Source organism: Lissotriton vulgaris, chromosome 4_1 (assembly GCF_964263255.1).
Source record: "Lissotriton vulgaris chromosome 4_1, aLisVul1.2, whole genome shotgun sequence".
Lineage (NCBI taxonomy): Eukaryota > Metazoa > Chordata > Amphibia > Caudata > Salamandridae > Lissotriton > Lissotriton vulgaris.
The window spans coordinates 165,017,316-165,037,071 of NC_141691.1; the positions used below are offsets into that span (position 1 = coordinate 165,017,316).

Consider the following 19,756-nt stretch of genomic DNA (forward strand, 5'->3'; position numbering starts at 1 on the left):
ACCATGAGACGTGACCAGAGCAATGTTGACACGCTGGGACCCACACCTGCATCATGTCAGGGCCCTAGTACTGGCCTACAAGCAGACTACTAAGAGGCGGAAGGGTCGCTGCACCTGCAGGTTGCAAGGCAATGACTACGATTGATTTTGTGAGGTGACATTTGAACACTGCACCCCAGGCGAGAAAGAACTTTGGTGCAGGTCGCACATCGCAGACTGAAAAGACGCTCAAGGGGGTGCGCAGTAGGTCATGGAGCGACTCTCCCCCCCTCACACAAGTAAACAGTTATGTAAATGTGTGTAAATGTAAATGTATAGGCACTTATATAGCGCACTACTTACCCGTAGGGTCCCAAGGCGCTTCGACCGCTGCGAAACCCTTCCTGGCTTCCCTGAGAGATGGTCCCTTAGTGGGTATCTCCAGGGTGAGACCAGGCATCCCCGGCGGTCTGGTGGGGCCGTTAGTGAAGATGAGGCAAGCTAATGCCCAGAGTTGCCGAGTGTGATCGCTGATCAGAGTGGGCACCGAGGCGAGAGAATTATCGAGTCCGCTGACCCTGGTCCAGAAACCTGCCGTGCCGGGAATCGAACCCTGGTCCCGGGCCGTCCTCTGCTCTCGGGTCTGCCGCCTCTAACCAGTGAGCCACACTACTTCACTAGCGGATTTATGGGACTTAAGCACTCTGCTGAGTTGGGGAGGCGGGTAGTTTTAAATCCGCTAGGCAGGGAGGCAGGAAGGGGGTAGGGGGGGTGGGATCAGTTAATGATAGGTTTCTTAGTTCTGATTGAAGTCTCTTTTCGTAAAGTTACAGCAAAGATCATAATAGAGCGTTGCATGGCAGACAGATTTGGAGTAGATCAGGACAAATTTTCCATTAAAGATAATTATGACAGACACAAACCAAGACAATAAAGATAATGTCTCACGTACACAAGACACCCAGTGGCAAGGCCCCCCATTGACTGTGATCTTGTGGAACGTGAATGGGTTAGGAGACAAAATTAAACATGCGTTGGTGTTGCAATACCATAGACGGAAAAATCCGGCGGTGGCGCTCCTCCAAGAGTCGCACCTACAGGAGACGACTGTTAAAGCCCTGGACCGATGGGGCTTTCAAATGGTAGTCCACTCCGAATTTACCTCTGGGTCCAGAGGGGTTGGGATCCTCATAAACAAGCGCTTTCTTTTGATGGTAACCAAGACACACCAAGGCGATCAGGGAAGATTGCGGCAATCACAGGCCAATGGGATAGCAGACTATACAATATAGTGTCAGTATACATATTTCCGACGCTACACCAGATCGACTTTTCAGACCTTGGGAAATTCTATTAATTGCTAGATGTGTGGAGGACCAGGCAACCAGAGAAAAGACAATACACTTTCCATTCTGGGGTACATAATAGCCTCTCCAGGCTCGACTGCAATTTTACCTTAGCTACAGGGATGCTAGGTATGACAGAGATTAGACATCTGCCCAGAGGTATATCGGACCACTCCCGAGTCCTCATTGCTTATGCACCATTTACCCCACAAACTCGTAGACTGTTCCCAATCAGACCAGGGTATCTTAAAAATCGCAAATTAAAGAAAGACCTCATTAAGGTGACAAAATGCTATTTCGAAGAAAATCAACACTCAGTTTCCTCTCCAACAACCCTCTGGGAGGCATATAAAACAGTACTCCGTGGGCATGCCATTTCACTAATTGTGGGACAGAAGAGAGAACACCAAAAACACATTGACAAACTAGAGTTGAGTTAGAGATCGCATTGGCGTAGATGGCCCAGGCAGCAGACACTACGGAAGAGACGACACACAAACTACACTTGACACAGCAGGAATATAGAGCATACACGAGTGAAGAGGCCTCTAGTAGACTGACCGAGACACAACACATGATCTATGAACAGGGAGATAAAGCAGGCCGATTATTGGCCTGGTTGGAAAGGAAAGAAAGAGCGAATAACTGGATAACTCAGATAAAGTCAAATGACTGAGACTTAGTCACTACACCTTAGCAAATCACTGATGCGCTGGCACAACATTACAAGACAATATATACACCAGTTGCCACTGCAACGGTGGAAGAGAACCTCGCATTCCTACATGATATACGCATGCCTGCACTTGGTGAAGGTGCCATAACAGCCCTAGATGAAGATATCACACCAGAGGAACTTACACAAGCAATCAGGGCGCTACACACGGGAAAGGCGTTAGGGCCTAATGGGATTCCGGTCGAATTTTATAAACAAGCAGCCCCTCAACTGGTGCCACACCTCTTGGCCATGTACACTGAGAGCCTAGACAAAGGGATCCTACCCAGAGACCAACGTCTTGCCACCATAGTTGCAATACACAAGCCCGGAAAGCCGGCACAAGAATGTACATCCTACAGACCGATCTTGCTCCTCAATGCGGAGGCAAAAATACTCGCAAAGACACTGGCAACTAGGCTGCAACCGCACTTATCAGCGGTAATCCATCTGGACCAGTCCAGATTTATGCCCCACCGTAACACCGCGCTTAATCTTAGAAGGCTGCATGGCGTAATGGAGCGTAGATCGACTATAGCAGAGGCCGCAGCCATACTCTTGCTTGATGCTCGAATGGCATTCGACCTGGTGGAGTGGCCTTTTCTCTTTGCAGTCCTTAAAAATATGGGATTTGGACCAAAGTTCTGCGCATGGATTCACCTACTGTATACACGACTGTTACATCCTGTACAGTTTAGTGCTTATGTAATTTGTAATACTTCTCCTTTAATGCCATGTTGTGTTTCCTTTTGGATTCTACATTCTTAACAGAGCTTTGCTCATACAGCATTCTGTACTGCTAATCAGTTGTAACCTGTATTCTGCTGTGTCAGGACTGGATGCTGTGCTGTTCAATAAACCATCTTAAACTACAATTTCTCCTGGATTATTACAAAATTGGCGACGAGGACAACCTTACTCCAGCCATCTACAGCACAGGAGCGGAGTTTGAACCCATTTTTGGAATTATTTACTGTTTTCTTTTAATTTTCTTGGACTGCCTGCCTTGAAGAATTTCGATTTCTACTTTGTCTGCAAGTATTTCCTTTTACCAAGGATTTCCTGTTTATTGGATTTAAAAAAAAGACAATTTTATCCTTTTCTGACCTTTAAACTCCTTTGGCATCTTTTGATTTTGTGGTTACCTTCAGCGCAACGTTTTCACGAGCTTCTACCTCCTCGTTTCCTAGTAACGCCGCGCATTGTGTGCCACGAGTTGCCTAGCCTTCTACATCATCGTCTTGGATACGGATTCGTCATCGGCTTTGAAGCGGTTTCGGAGCAACGCTACTGCCTGGCAACCGATGACATTCTTCTTCCTGCTTTGCTGAACTATCACGCAACGTCACCGAGTCATCACGCTGCGCCTCCGCGTCATCACGCTGCGTCTCAGCGTCATCACGTCATCAAAACGTCATCACGCACGCTACGTGCCTCCATTTTTTTTATCTTCGTTGCTTAGCAACATTGAATTTGAATTTGAATTTTAACATATTTGTAAAGCGCGCTTATACCAGGACGGTTTCATGGCGCTAGGTAGCGGTGAACCAGTGGACATAGTGACGGAGGCTAGACTGCCAGGGATCTGGAGAACAAGAAGGTCTTAAGATGTTTACGGAATTCCGCATAGGAAGTAGAAGCTCTGAGGGCGGAAGGGAGAGAATTCCAAAAGGATGGGGCTAGGACCGCAAATCTCGTCCCTCCGGACCTCTTCTTCCTAAAGCGGGGGATTGTCAAGAGGGCCTGGTGAGATGAGCGGAGCTCTCTAGCCGGGAGGTAAGGTGATATGACATCACAAAGGAAGACAGGGGCAGTCCCTGACCTAGCCTGGTAAGTCATGCAGCCCAACTTGAAGAGAGCTCTCTCCTTCACCGGTAACCAGTGCAGAGATTGCAGCAGAGGGGTGGCATGGTGAAATTTAGGGAGTCCGTAAATCAGGCGGGCAGCCTGATTTTGTATCTGTTGAAGGCGGCGGATCAAGTAGTCTGGGGCGCCATTATAGACCACATTCCCATAGTCAAGGCGCGATAGCACCATGGCCATGAGGATAAGCTTAAGGGCGGGAACAGAAAAAAAACGGGAAACCTTACGAATAGTGCGAAGGGAAAAGAAACAGGAGGACACCACTGAGTGAACCTGCGTATGAAGGGAAAGCTGGGAATTGATAAAGATGCCCAGGGTTTTGACCTTTGGGACCGGGAGGGGAGGGGGACCAAGTGAGTCGGGCCAGAACGATGGGGACCAGAGACTGCAACCACTCCCAGTCAAAACCAGTTCGGTTTTGTCGGGATTTAGTTTGAGGTGGTTGCAGTTCATCCAATCTTGGATGAAGAGCATCACCCTCTGGAAATTCTGGGCAGAGGAAGGAGGATGGGAAAGGTTAAAAATAAGTTGGAGGTCGTCGGCGTAATTGAACACCGAGACCTCCATCTGCTGTAAAGAAAAAATGAGGGGTGAAATGTATAAATTAAATAGCAGGGGAGACAAAGAGGAGCCCTGGGGAACGCCGCATGTCACTCTGCGAGGAGGGGCAGCAAAGTCGGCCAGGTGGACAGCCTGCTCCCTGTCCGTTAGAAAGGAACGGAGCCAGGCGAGGGCCGTGCCCCCAATGCCCGCCGCCTCGACACGGGTTAACAGAATATCATGGTCCACCGTGTCGAACGCGGCGGACAGATCTAAGAGGACCAGGGCCTGGGGGAGGCAGATGTCAATGCCCTCCCTCAATTTGTCCATCACCGAAACATTTACACGGCGATTTCATCGGCATACACGAACGGATTTTCTTATGGTCTTGCCTCATAACATTAGCGCTTGCACTATTTAATGTGCTACAACGTTAGTGCTTACTTTTATTTTCATTTATTTTTGTGTGCCCTTCTACCCTTATATTTTGGCAAGCTATCTACAGCCTAATTTTAAACTACAACAATTCTTCAATTCTGCTGATACGCTACAGACTACGTTGATTCCACATTGGTATAAGTACTTTGACAATTCACCATTTTACTTTGTTTTCACTGTGTGTATTTGCATTTATTTATTTATTTATTTTATTCTATTTCATTATTAACATGCAGTTTGATCCTCCTGCAAAGTTTTTACAGGTCAAGGGTGATCCTCCTATGCCTTGGTCAAGGTGGAAGGAGGAGTTTTTCAACTATATGAAAGCTATTGATGGAGAGCGTATGGGGGCAGAGAGAAAAAAAAGTATTCTGTTACATTGTTTAGGCTCTGAGGGTCAAGAGATCTTTAGAACTTTGCCTCAATTTTCTGTACCTGGTAGCAGTGGTGATTCTGTGAATGTTTACACTGAGGCTCTTGGTAGGTTAGAGAAACGATTCAAGCCTACCGCTAATATTGCTTTAAATTTTATACCAGAGCACAAAAACAGGAGGAATCTTTTGATGATTTTCTCACTGCTTTAAGAGCTTTAACCTTACATTGCAATTTTGGTGCCATGGCAGATGAAATGATTCGTGATCAAATTATTGTTCATGTTAAAAACAAAAAGGTTCAAGATAAGCTTTGGTGTATAGGTGACCCTAACTTGGAAGAAACTATAGCCATTGCTAAGTCCACAGAAATGTCAGAAAAATGGATGGATATAGTAGTTAAACAAACTTCTAATTCTAATTCTATTAAAACTAATACGGAAGAAGAAGTATGTATTATTAAACCCAAAGTTGATGAGAAAAATGTTTTTCCTTTTCAGCCTAGATCTAAAAATGCTGTTGGTGTCAATAACAGAAGATCAGATTTTGCTAATTCATCGTTTTCATACTACAGATGTGGTAGTAGATCGCATATTGCTTCCTTTCAGGGCTGTCCTGCCATAAACAAAACATGTAATATTTGCAACAAGTTGGGGCATTTCAGCACTGTATGCAGAGAAAGGCGATACAATTCTCAATCTTGTACTGGACGATCACTCATTCCTACTCCCACCAAAATATCTTCTATTGGTATTGTTGAAGAAGTAAAACATGAAGTTGATCGTGGATATGTTGTTTCTATTCTCCAAAGTGAGTGTGTGGGGTTAACCAGTAGGAAATCTCCCAAATGTGTCTTTCATGTTTCATCTATTGCTATTGAACTTATGGTAGATTCTGGATCTCCATGGACAATAATTACCAAAGAGTATTTTAATGAAAAATTATTAAGTGTATGTGATAAATCTGATTTACAACCTTCAGATATATTAGCAGAAGGATTCAACGGAAATAAGATCGATATTGAAGGTTTCTTTAATGTACTTTTGTGTTTCAGAGGTAGGTCAGCTCAGATTAAACTATACATTGCTATCAAAGGAGTCAACGTACTTGGTTGGCATGACCAATGGGAGCTTGGTATCACGCTAAATCCACGTGCCAAGGATCCTATCTCCTTATGTAGTGAACAAGAGATGATTAATTCTATTTGTGACATTCATGAAAAAGATAATGTTATTTTATCCTGGAGCAAAAAATGTAACAAAGTTTTCTGTGACCGTCTGGGGAAATTGGAAAATTTTGCACACAAAATCGTTCTGAAGGAGGGTGCAGTCCCAGTTAAACAAAAGCTAAGAGGGGTTCCTCTAAATGTTAGGGATGAGTTGAAAGAAATGTTGGATGATCTACTTAAAGACAACATCATAGAGCCCATTGAATCATCTGAATGGGTTTCGCCCATTGTTTTGGTGCGTAAACCCGACCAAAAATTAAGAGTCTGCATTGATTTGAGAGCCCTTAATTCCAATATCGTTATAGATTGTCATCCCCTTCCTAATATTAATGAGCTTGTTTCCCTGTTTGATGGTGCGCAGATTTTTTCCACGTTAGACCTTAGATCGGCGTACCATCAAATTGAGCTCACTGAAGATTCAAAGAAATATACAGCTTTCATTACTCCCATGGGATTGTTTCAATACAGAAGAATGCCGTTTGGGTTAGCATCCGCTGCCTCTGTTTTCCAACGTGTCATGTTCCAAATGTTTAGAGATCTTGATAAATTTGTTAAGTGCTTTCAGGACGACATATTGATTGTCTCAAAAAACGAGGCAGAACATAGTTCACACTTAAGTGTTGTGTGCAATAGACTAGAGAAATTTGGACTTACCCTCAAGGCACACAAATGCAAACTCTTTAGGAAGTCAGTTGAATATTTAGGCCATACTTTATCGGGGGAAGGTCTTATTCCTAAAAAATCTAATGTTGATGCTATTCTCAGTGCTCCAGCCCCAAAGAACAAGGAACAACTCCTTTCCTTTTCTGGAATGTGTGAGTATTATAGTAAATTCGTTGTAAATTTTGCTACCAAAATGGAACCACTAAGAAAACTGTTAAGACAGTGTAATACTTTTGTATGGGAGGATGAACAGGAAAAGGCTTTCACTGATATTAAACGTGACATTGTGAATTCCCCGACTTTGAAACCGTTTAGGATGGGCAAGAAGTGCATCATCACTACTGATGCAAGTTTGTATGGTCTTGGGTGTGTGCTATCTCAGACGGATGGTGTTTTAGAATGGAATGTAGCTTTCTCCTCCAGAACTTTGAATGAGACTGAGCGCAGGTATGCGGTTATTGAACATGAGTTGCTGTCCTGTGTGTGGGCCATCGAACACTATAGAATTTATATTTGGGGCAGTGACTTTATTTTAAGGACCGACCATAAACCTTTGGTGCATATTTTATCTGCTGGTGGTGGTTGGAACTCAACGGCTAGGATTGCACGTCTCTCATCAAAGCTGCAGGAATACAATTTTACAGTAGAATACATTCCAGGGAAGAAAAATGTTACTGATGACTGTTTGTCACGTCTTCCTTGTGAAAGTAAAGTTGACAGCGTGAATGGACTTCGTGAAGTTGATTTTGTGTTAGGGTTGTCAGATCTAGTCTCCTCTCAGTATCAAGACATATCTGAACAGTTTTGGATGGAACGCCAGAATAAGGATGAGAAATTGGTTAAGTTAAAGAAATATCTCCTAGAGGGTTGGCCTAGCAAAACCAATGTTGGAGAGGATTTGCTACCATATTACAACGTAGCTGAAGAGTTATGGTGTGAAGGTGGTTTGTTTTTCAAATCTGAGAAATGTATTCCACCACGTGGAGTGCAAGAGCTTATTCTCAAATTAGCACACAAGACTCATCCGGGAATTTCGGCTATGAAGCGCATTATAAGGTTACATTTTTGGTGGCCTGGCATGGACAGGTTCATTGACCGTACTGTTAGAGAATGTAGTGAGTGCTGTACCAGTGATAAGATGTTAAAATTACATGTTCCACCTCTTAAGACAGTGAAATGGCCAGAGTTCCCTTGGAATAAGATAGCTTTTGACATATCGGGAACTTTCCAAGTTTTACCGGAAGGTTCGCGTTTTGCTTTGGTCATTATAGATACCATTCGAAATGGCCAGAAGTGAAATTTGTAGCTAAAATCACTTCTGAGGTTGTCATTTCCTTTTTCAAGGAAGTTTTTTCAAGGGAAGGCTGTCCTTCGGTTTTAGTTTCAGATAATGGTGTGCAGTTAGTTTCCTCTGAAATGAAATTGTTTTTACAATCTTGTAACATTAAACATATCTGTACATCACTTTATGAACCACACGAAAACGGACAGGTTGAGCGTTTTAACAGAGTTTTGAAGGGCTTTGTCTCTGATGCTATCAAGGAGAAAGGCAACTGGTTGAATTGTATTAGACAGAAACTTTGGACTTACTGCATAACTCCTCATACTACCACAGAAGTTAGCCCGTTCAAATTACTTAAAGGAAGGGATCCTGCGTCAGACACATGTCCTTGGTGGTTCAAGGAAAAGTGTGAAAGTCTGGGAGAGAATGTGATAGATATTAAAGAAGTTGCAAAGAGAGTCAGTTGCAAACAAAATAAGTCTGCAGTATGGTACAACAAGAAGTGGAAAACAAAAGAGCATGACTTGTGTGTTGGTGATTGGGTCAGAATTCTAAAACCTTTTATGGTTAGTAAAGGTATGAGCAAGTTTGGTAGACCAATTCAAATTAAAAGAGTGTTTAGTAATTCTGTCATTACTCAAGACGGCAAGGTATGGAATTCGAGCAGGGTTGCTAAATGTCCTACCCAAGATGTTGTTCAGTTCCAGTCTCATGATAATGTTAACAAAGGATACAGTCCTAATGGTGGGTCTGATTCTTTTTCTGACTCAGTGGCTTCAAGAATCAAAGATGATAAGCGTGTCAGAAGAAGACCTACTTCCTTACAAGATTTTGTATAGTATGTTTTGTATAGTTTGATGTTCTGTTCTTTTATTTAAAGAGGGAGGTGTGTTACATCCTGTACAGTTTAGTGCTTATGTAATTTGTAATACTTCTCCTTTAATTGCATGTGCCATGTTGTGTTTCCTTTTGGATTCTACATTCTTAACAGAGCTTTGCTCATACAGCATTCTGTACTGCTAATCAGTTGTAACCTGTATTCTGCTGTGTCAGGACTAGATGCTGTGCTGTTCAATAAACCATCTTAAACTACAATTTCTTCTGGATTATTACAACGACCAATGACGCAGGTTGTAGTAAACGGCCATTTATCGGCTGAATTCCCATTGGGTAGAGGAACAAGGCAAGGCTGTCCGTTATCGCCACTTCTATTTGCAATAGTGCTGGAGCCTCTGGCGGCATGGATTAGGCAAGATCTTACAATACGAGGGTTGAGATGGGCCAGTGGCTGGGAGGATCGTATTTCGCTTTATGCAGATGATATTTTATTATATTTAATGTCCCCAGCACGATCCATCAATTGTCTCTTTGATATATGTGCAGCATATGAGCGGGTATCAGGGAACACTATCAACTGGGAAAAGTCGCTACTCTATGTCCTACATGGCCCCCCACCGCGGCTACCAAGGGGGTGCGCACTTCAAGTATTCACGACGGATTTAAGTACCTGGGATATTCGTCACACATGATCATACACATTTCACGGTGTTGGACTTGGGCCTTTTTTGCAGGTTCACCCCCAGACTTTTTGCCTTCAGCCTCTGGCATGGTGGTAGTGATTTTAGGCTTCTGCGCACTTTAGCACTGTAGCCCAGTGTAAAGTGCGTGCGCACTCTGAGTGCGTGTGCTGAGAGTGGCCTGCCCTCCCATAGGAATGCATGGGGGATATGTATGTCCATGGTAGTTCCTGATATGTAGGGAGTGCAGGGTCGAGTTTGGTATGTGCGAACTCGTGAGGATAAATGCTGCGCGGTGGTGTGCTCAGATTTATTGTGTCTAGTGGAGAAGTGCCACTTTTAGAAGTTGGCATTTCTGTGTGCTGTGAGATGTGAATTGCCTGTCTGGCTTGTGAGTGACATGGGTTGGCTGGTCTGGTTGGCTCCAGGAGCCAGGGTGAGTCTGCCCGGTGGTGAATAGAGAGATCTGCATGTAGATGGGAGGGAGGAGTTGCACTTGGGACCTGAATAGGGCTGTGCCTTCCCTCCATAATGCTGGATCGTCCCCCAGTGGTGTGTCTAATGCCCCTGGCCTGCCTTGTGAATAGAGAGGGGAGATGAGCAAAACAATGTGCTCCAGAACCAGTTGCATCTGGTTCTCCCCTTGCCTGCACCTTTTAGACAAAGGATTTTTGTGTATAAAAGAAGGGGCTGTGACCCCATGAAAACGTTCTTGTCTTGGACTGGAATCTGCCAGGGGCGTGCTGCTGCTGGGGCTCAGGGGAAGGTTGCCTCCATGGGCCCTGCCCCTGGATGCCTGGAGGACTTCTTGGGGACCCCCCCGCCTTGTTTAAGGATGACTGGGGGACTTTTCCTTGCCCTGGAACCCTTTTGGCTTTTGCCCTTAAAACTCTCCAGGACCTTGCTGGACCTTTTAGCGCCCTGGGAGCGCTGTGTTCATTCTTCTTGTTGACCCCTTATCTTGAGGGGGCATACCCCTCACTGCTGCACTTATAATGGCAGCGCAGCTGCCCCCCACTTATTTTATTATTTACCAGCAGGGGCCTACCCTGTATTGTGTTCGCTTGATTTAGTATTTTAACTTAAGCATGTGCCCACCCTGCATCCTCGTTTTTGGTTTTTAACTAATACAGGTGCCCACCCCGCTCATTCGAGTCCTCGCGGGTGCCCACACCGCATACTAACTTTATTTTCATTCATAAGGGAGCCTACCCCTCCTTTTCCACCGCTGAAATTGCCGTCCGCGGCCCGCCTGGTTGTGGGCGGGCCACCGGACAGAAGAGGAAGTAACGCCACAGTGTGACGTTGCGGGGCTCCCGAGCAGAGGGGAGAGCCCCGCGGTGGCGGCTGGAGAGGAGAGAGCCCCTGGTCCCAGGAGGGGGCCCGGGTGAAGTGGGGAAGCAGCGGCCGAGGCCGCCGATAGCAGTTCCCGTTTTGGAGGAGAGAGCCACTCGTCGTGCTGCACGAGGCCACCCCAGAGCCTGCCCGAGTCGGTGAGTGAGGGCGGGGGCGGGAGACATCGCCGGCACTTCTCTTCAGGGCAGCCCCGCTTAACAGAGGGCTGCCCCAACGGTTATGGCATATTGTTTAAAGGGCCTGTGCCCCGCTAGTTACCCAGGCACCATAGTGGTGCCACTTTCCCGAGCGGCCCCGGATGGCAGCGGGCCGCTCCGTCGTTCCGCATATTTGTTTCCAGAGCCTAGAGGACTCCGATGTGCGCAGTATTTGTTCCAATAGCCTAGGTGGCTCCAAGGTTCCCCATTGTTCCTAGAGCCTAGATGTCTCTAACACGTCGCCTTAATTACTTTTAGAGCCTAGGTGGCTCCAACGTGGGTTATCTCTATTTTAAAGGCCTCTGTCCTTCCCCCGCAGCTCCTTAGGGGACACATGTTTGTTTTTAGAGCCAGATGGCTCCAACATGTGGCGCAGTTGTTCCCCAGGGCCAGTGAGAGCCCATACTGCACTTTTACTTCACAGCTACCCAGCAAGTAGTGGGCAGCTGCCACGTTTAGGTTTGCGCCAAGTGCGCCCCCGTGACTGTCGCTGCATTGGCAGCGTGCCCTGACTTTTTGGACAGAGGGCAGTTGGGCCCCTTATAGATGACCAGTTGGCCCATGGGACTATTAGGTTTGTAGGGCGCAAGGCCCTAGTGTACTTTTTATAGGTGCTAGGAAATGTAATGTCTGTAGTGGGATTTATGCACCTTGATTTATGCTTATAGATGTGCTTTTAATGCTTGTTAGGTTGTACCTACTGTCTTAGGTTTTATTGTGATTGTCTACCGTGGTCTAGGTGTGATTTATTCCCTATCTCAGGTTATGTTATTAAGTTTCTTTCCTAATGCGAGTTACGTTTAGAAGATGATGGTCTACCAGACTTTAGATTATGAGGTTGGCGCAGAATAGAGTTCTCGCCTTATGTGATATTGTGCCAGTCAGGATTTATGTTATAGATTGACGCTGAGTATAGTGTCTTACCAGTGATTACTGGCTGTGTTCTAAGAGTATGATGGGTTTTGACTTTTACTGATCTTTATCAAGTGATGCTTCTGACAGTGGCCCACGTGGCCCTGTCATGTGTAAATAATCCCCTGTAAATTTGTCTGTGCCAGTTGGCACAGTGTATATTGTGTGATTACTACCTAAGGTGTTTTACTACATTACAAAGGCTATTTTTTATATATAACCTTGTGTGGAGTTCCTTTTGTGGTGTGCCTAGTATGTTGTTACTGTGTGTGTTGTGCAAATGCTTTACACATCGCCACCAGGATAAGCCTGACTGCTTGTGCCAAGCTACTAAGGGGGTGAGCAGGGGTTATGTTTGGCATGTGACTCCCAAGCCCTGCCTGGCTTTGGCGCAATCCTTAGCCAACCAGAGATCCCCATTTCTAACACACGGAAAGAAACCTGACCAAACCCCTGGCAAGATTAAAAAAAGACGTCAACCATTGGCGCGCACTACCTTTGACGCTCGTGGGACGAGCCGCACTCTTTAAAACGGTCCAGAAAAGACATGGCTTGGCAGTTCGGTCTGGACTGTTCCCATAAGGCACAGGGTCAAGACTGATTTGCATAGGGCCATGTCTGAACTGGGGTGGCTTGGTGAGCAAAATAACGATGGATTAAACCCAGATCTGTGACTGGGGGTGAATGGTTTGCCATTGTGCAACATTCCGTCCATCATCTTGTGTATTTTGCTGTTCACCCTATGTGGGAAGGGTATGCCCAGACGTGGGTCCCGTGCTCACTTAGCCACTGGAGTCAAGCTATCCTGGCTGAAGACAGCTGATAGCCAGAAACCAGCCCTAGGATGCTTGATTTCGGTCCAGGAAAGACATGGCTTGGCAGTTCGGTCTGGACTGTTCCCATGAGGCACAGGGTCAAGACTGATTTGCGTATGGCCATGTCTGAACTGGGGTGGCTTGGTGAGCAAAATAACGATGGATTAAACCCAGATCAGTGACTGGGGTTGAATGTTTTGCCATTGTGCAACATTCCATCTATCATCTTGTGTATTTTGCTTTTAAATGGTGGCACACCCCAGGTTTCTATACGTGTTGCAGAACACACCGTTCCCTGTCCCCTCTACATACTTTACAGCGGTCAATGCAGAGGTGATGACATTGCTTTAGGATAGGAAAACGCCCCGTATAGCACTACACAAACTCACCAGAAGTTGGTATGATGGCGGGATCGCTCTTCACGACATCAAAGTATACTATTGGGCTTACCACTTAGTCGCTATTAACCAATGGCTTCATGTCCCCCAAGAGGACCCAGCATTCCGATTAGATAGACACCTTCTAGCACCATCAGGGATCCTGGGTGTCCAATACAACAAAAGGAAACAGTACAATATTACAGGTCCAACGCTACAAGCATTACGCATCTGGTTTGAGGCACAATGAACACTAGGCTGGGACGGGGTGGTCACACAGGCAATGACGTTATGGGATACAAAGCAACTTGGGATGCTGGGCAATACCAAGGGATTTCGCAGTTGGGACTTAATAGGCATATCAAAAGTTGGGGATTTGTGGCAGAAGGGAAGAGTGGGTACCTTTGCCCATTTACAGGCCACTTATGGGCTAGCCCAGACAGAACTATTTCGGTACATGGAGGTCAGACATTCACTTCAGTCCATACTATCACCAGATACAAGACCTGCAGAATCCTCCCCGTTGGAGGATAGGCTTTTAACGGACCACCTCCACAAAAAAAGCAATCTCACTGACCTACAGGAAAATAATCAATATTCGCCTAGACCTAACAGTGACATTGAAGATCACGTGGGAGCGCGAGCTGGAGACATTGACCAGGCGGACTGGCAGGAGGCGCTAGCGTCCCCCAGAGAGGCTACAATTCCATCAAGATTTAGACTAGTGCAATTAAATATTTTGCACCGCACATACTACACTAGGACACTCCTGCATAAGATAAATTGTGCAGACACACCGCTCTGTCTTAGACAATGCGGAGAGGCAGGCACGTTCTACCATACTATTTAGTTATGCCCCAAAATAGTATACTACCGGATGGGGGTGATGCGGACACACTCCCAGGTCAAACATGTTACCATACTGCCAGACCCGAGGTGCTGCCTACTCAGTATTTGGGAACCAACAGATCTAAATACGATTGCTCAAAACTGTGTAACTTTAGGCATGACGGTAGCAAAACGAAACATTGCACAGCGCTGGGGATCCAGAATTAGCCCCACTCTCAATCAATGGTGCAGAGACATGGACATGGCGATGATGGCGGAAAAGTCAGTGTATATCCATCGAGGGTGTCTGAAAAAATGAGGGATGGTCTAGGGAGGCTGGAACACCTACCCGGGCAATATATGTGAATCTCCCCCACCCCACGCTGGAAAGAATCGGAATCTGATACTAGTACATGAACAATCTATGATGAACGGTCTCTTGGTTTACGTATTATTGGGAAGCACATGGACGCAGGGGATGGAACCGCGGGGTCTGTATTTTGAGACTACAAAAATTAGTATATGTATACCAAAGGATGTGTGTCCATATTTCATGCAAAATACACTGTCATTGAAATGCTATATAGAATATTCAATAAAAATTGTTTTTTAAAAAATGTGGTTGTTGCTGTATTTAGGATTTTTCTAACTTTTGCTGTGTGATCGCCCTCACATAGCGCCTGCATTTTATGTTCCACGCGTTATGTATGTCCACTTCACTTATCTTTATATAAGTACATCTATTCCTTAAATAAACAGCCACTATCCGTAAGACTTTAGAAAGAAACCCTGGCGCTTCTGGAAGTTGGGTTTCCCAGATCTCTTTATTCGGCGGCGGTGGTCTACAGTCATCGTGGGGGTGGCTTAAGTTCCCAGCGGTCTCGGTCCCTCCCCTCAGCCTGTGCGTGCAAGCAAGCAGCTGCATGCAGACGGGCACATCCCGGCCGGCTGGCAGGCAGAGTGGCGGCTCCAGGCGGAGGAAGCCTTTGTACTCACTGGGCTCGCACGCGAGGAAGAGCTGCGGGCTGAGACGATCCTAGGAAAGGGCCACCAGGAGAAAGGGTCTGGAGGGAAGACCCCGGCACTAACCGCGCTCCCGGCCATGAACTGCAGCCAGGAGTCCGGGCTGCGCGCGCTGCTCACGCGCCTGCTGCACGAGCTCAACAAAGCCAACGTGAGCCTGGGCGCCCTGCCGGACGAGGAGCGCGAGCGCGAGCGGCAGCGCGGCGAGGACGCCTATCTCTACATCCTGCTCATCATGATCTTCTACGCCGTGCTGGCCGGGGGGCTCATCCTGGCCTACACCCGCTCCCGGAAGCAGGAGTCCAAGAGCGACCCCTACCACCTCTACATAGAGCGGGAGTGGGCGCGCGGGGTCCGGGAGCGCGCGGCGCAGCACGAGCTCCCGCCCGCGGAGCGCCAGCAGCTCCTGTGATGCGCGGAGGGCGTGCAAGGGGGGCGCCGGGCGGCCAAGCCAGCACCGTGCGGAACAGAAGTGTCCATGCATCGCATCTCAACTGTGTGCACCGCCTGAGGCATGTTGAAGGGCAATGTGCACTGCCTAAAAATGGAAAGTGTACCTCCACCAAAATACGACGGGACACTGTATACCGCATCCGACGTGAGGGAGAGCATTGTGCACTGCCTAAAAATGCAAAGTGTACCACCATCAGCATAATACGGGACACTATACTGCCTACAACATGCGAAGGGACAAAATGCACGCCAGCAACAGAAGGACTAGCAGCGCATGCCTGTAACATGCAGCTGGGCAATGTGCACTGGAGGATAGTTTGTGAGTCTCACGCAGAATGACTGAGCAGTGTATACTACCACTGTATACTGCAATACAAAGGGGGAAGTGTATCACCTTCCATCTGCACTCTCTACAACATGTGAAGGGAAAATATGCACATCCTGCAACATATACAGTGTCTGCAACTTGTGGAGGGGCAATGTGCACTTCACTGCAACTTGCGCGAACTGTGTTTACAACCTACAGCATCAAGAGTGCACCGTGGAACACCAGATGCAACCTGATGCAGCATCCCATGCGCAATTCAGGGCAGTACCAGGGAAGCCATGTATTTTCTGCTGCATGAAAAACTAGTGCCTTTGTGATTGTAAATTAAGAACAGCATGACAACATCATGGATGTAAAGTCACAGGACTACCATGCGTTTCCTGCAATAAGTAGAGGTACCACACAGTTTATGCAATTCTGTGAGCACTGCATCTCCTACATGCAATACTTAAGTACACAAGTGCAATGCGTTCATTTCAAGGTGCAGTGCTTTAACAGACACTATTGCATTTAATAGTTACCACGTGTCTTCCCATGTGAATGGTTGTCACAGGACATAATGGAACAGCATAGACATCTGGTAACTTGCATAACCAGGATACCTCATGCCTCACTTTCAGCATCACGTCTCAGATCATGCATGTTGCACCAGTATCAGCAGAGCACTGACGAAACCATGCATCAACTGAAAAATGTTACTGCTTGGGAGTCATCAACATGCTGTTTTACAGCATCATAATCAGAGGAAACATCCATGCTTCTCTCCCACAACATACAACTTTCCATCCTCCTCCTCAGGAGGCATCGATGCTTCTCTTCAACAGCATGCGCCTTTCCAGCATTCTGAAAGAAGACCTCAAGGGTTTTACAACATGCATCTTTCCAGCTTGATCCTCAGAGGACACATCCATCCTTCTCTCCAACAGCAGCATGCATCTTTCCAGCATCCTCCGTGGAGACATCAATGCTTCACTCCAACAACATTCATCTTCCTGAGCAAACAACAATGCTTCACTCCAACAGCTTGCATCATCATCAGAAGAGACATTGATGCTTCTCCTCAGCAGCATGCACCTTTCTAGCATCCTCACCAGCGGAGGCATCAATGCTTCTCTCCAACAGCATGCATCTTTCCATCATCCGCGGAGGAGATGTTGATGCTTCACTCCAACAGAATGCATCTTTTAAGTATTTTCCTCAGAAGAGACACCCATGCTTCACTCCAACTGCATGCATCTTTCCAGCATCCTCAGAAGAGGAGACAGTGATGCTTCTCTGCTGATACCACAACATGTACTAACATTAGTTCGAATAACCACATGAATATGGAACAGGTTGCTCCTTTGCATCCCAATATCTAACCAGTGCAAGATCCCGACCGTGAGCAGGGAACAACCCCTTCATGCTTTGCAGAAAAACTGAAAAGGGATCCACTTGCACAGAGAAAATCTACAACATCCAGTCCTGGAATTCTCGCCATGACCCCAGCCTCTGTATATAGCACTTCCTGCTCTGATGTGCTTTGTTGTCCTGTATCTCCTTCAAGCTGTCTCACCACTGTGCATCCTGCGCCGTCCACACATGAGGGGACTGTGCAACCACCAGTGTACACCATGCACCTCCTGTGACATGCAGCAGAGCCCACAGGTAAACAGTAACACAGGACCGAGCGCCTCAAGGTTTCCCTTGAAAGTACAACACACATCTTCGCTCCTGCACCACACCCCGCGGTCCGTGGCATACCTAGTAGGACGGGGGAGGAAAAAAGAGCAGGAAGGGGTATACCTACCTGTGCATACCTAAATTATAGTGCAGAATGCATGGCTGCCGGACCCAAAGGATGATGCGAGGAGAGCAGTACCGCAAGGAGCGGCGGAAGGCGCCTACACTTGCAGCACCAACGAGGTCCACTGCGAGCGAGGGGGAGAGCAGTACCGGCGCGAGGGCTCATTCGGCGCGCGCACGTGCCCGCCTTGAGCGTGGGTCTCGGCCAGTGCCCGCGCGCGGACTGCTTGTTGCGTGAAGTTCTGCCCATTCCAAACATGTTGTAACTTTCTTGCTCCATTTGAACACGCTAAAGATAGGTCTAACTTTGAGGTAAATTGGCTTACTTCGTTCTCTGTTTTTCTTAAATATACCGCAAAAGGCAAAAATCTTGTTACTCCATTTTGCACCTTTTAAATAAATCATGCTATACAAGATCATTAGAGAAATATGACGCCGAACGAACTCGCTCCATTTTGAAGATTTGGCATACACGCTGATGTTTTTTTGCCATTGCTTCTTGCGTGGGATATTTTACAAACCCCTCCCCCCCAAATGTACTCATTTATGGAGCTGAACAATTCTCAAACAGAAGATGTCAAGCCGCGGACTCTACAACCAGTGCCTTCTTATTTTAATATTTACAAAGAGGTGTTCGTGGTGACGCTCGCATGGAAACTGCCCTCGCCCTTTGTCTGGAGCCAGGGGGTCTCACAGCACCCCCTCTTTTGTCATTTACCGTGCGCACATCCAGTCTTCCGAGGTTTTTTAAATAAGTTTTATGACTTGTTTGATATTGCGTTCTTCATCTTTTGTGATGTTTTGTGTAACAAAAGATAAGCATTTGCTCATGAATTCACTATGTTACACGTCGTGGATCCGTGTATTTTTAATATTTCAAAGAACTGAAATACATTTAAAAAAGTTGAATTGTAGGTCTCAGAATCAGGACAGATCCCTTTACCACGGAGAGCTGTGGAGCGGGAACCCGTGTCATTTCACTGTAAATGGAAGAGGAGCTGTTGCACAACAGCCTTTGCCTTTTGTACAATTAACATTGCTCCGTTTCAGGTACAATAGCGTCCGGTTCAAAAGTTTTCGAAGTTTTGCACGCACAGCTGTGTGGGAAAGCTTTATGTTTAGAACCAGGGATGCCACTTATGAAACTGTAGTGAAAACAACGTATTTTAACACATTTCATTAAAATGTAATATGTAATTCCCTTCCTACCGTAAGTCTGCTGCACAGTTAAAATCATATCCTTTTCTATTTCTGTGGGGTTGTTACTGCATGAAGCAGGGCAAAATGTCTTACTTTATTTTTAGAACTGTTTTCTCTGAGGCACGAAATCAACTTTTGTCCTGTTTTTTTAACCTCTTTGAAACAGTACTGTACTCTATACCTCAAGCGGGACTAATCCATTTCTACTTTAAATATAAAACAGTGTGACAATGTACTCTTTTTTCCAGTTTGACCTCTGATTTAAAATATATTTTCATAGATCAAAGACGCGATAAGCAATTTTTTTTGCGTTTACTTACTTGCTCCTGAATTCTAGGAGTCCTGCAATAATAAATTGCGCCTACTTGTAGTAAACTCTTTGTGAATGGGCCTCTCTGGAGCGATCTGCCTCATGAAGTAGAAAAAATGACTACCAACCTCAGATGCTTGACTCTGTAGAAAGCTTTAAGGGTACTTTTCTTTTTTTATTTCTGTAATTTTTTATTGTAGAAAAATATATATTTACATGGAGCATACATA

General features: G+C 46.1%; 1 protein-coding gene across 1 annotated transcript; it reads left to right on the forward strand.

The window, feature by feature from the left end:
- Positions 1-15,353: 15,353 nt before the first annotated feature.
- KCNE5 (potassium voltage-gated channel subfamily E regulatory subunit 5) lies at positions 15,354-16,280 on the forward strand. Its single transcript, XM_086918454.1, has one exon. It carries the CDS (start codon positions 15,530-15,532, stop codon positions 15,860-15,862), a length of 333 nt encoding a protein of 110 aa, XP_086774580.1. The 5' UTR covers positions 15,354-15,529; the 3' UTR covers positions 15,863-16,280.
- The last annotated feature ends 3,476 nt before the right edge of the window (positions 16,281-19,756 follow it).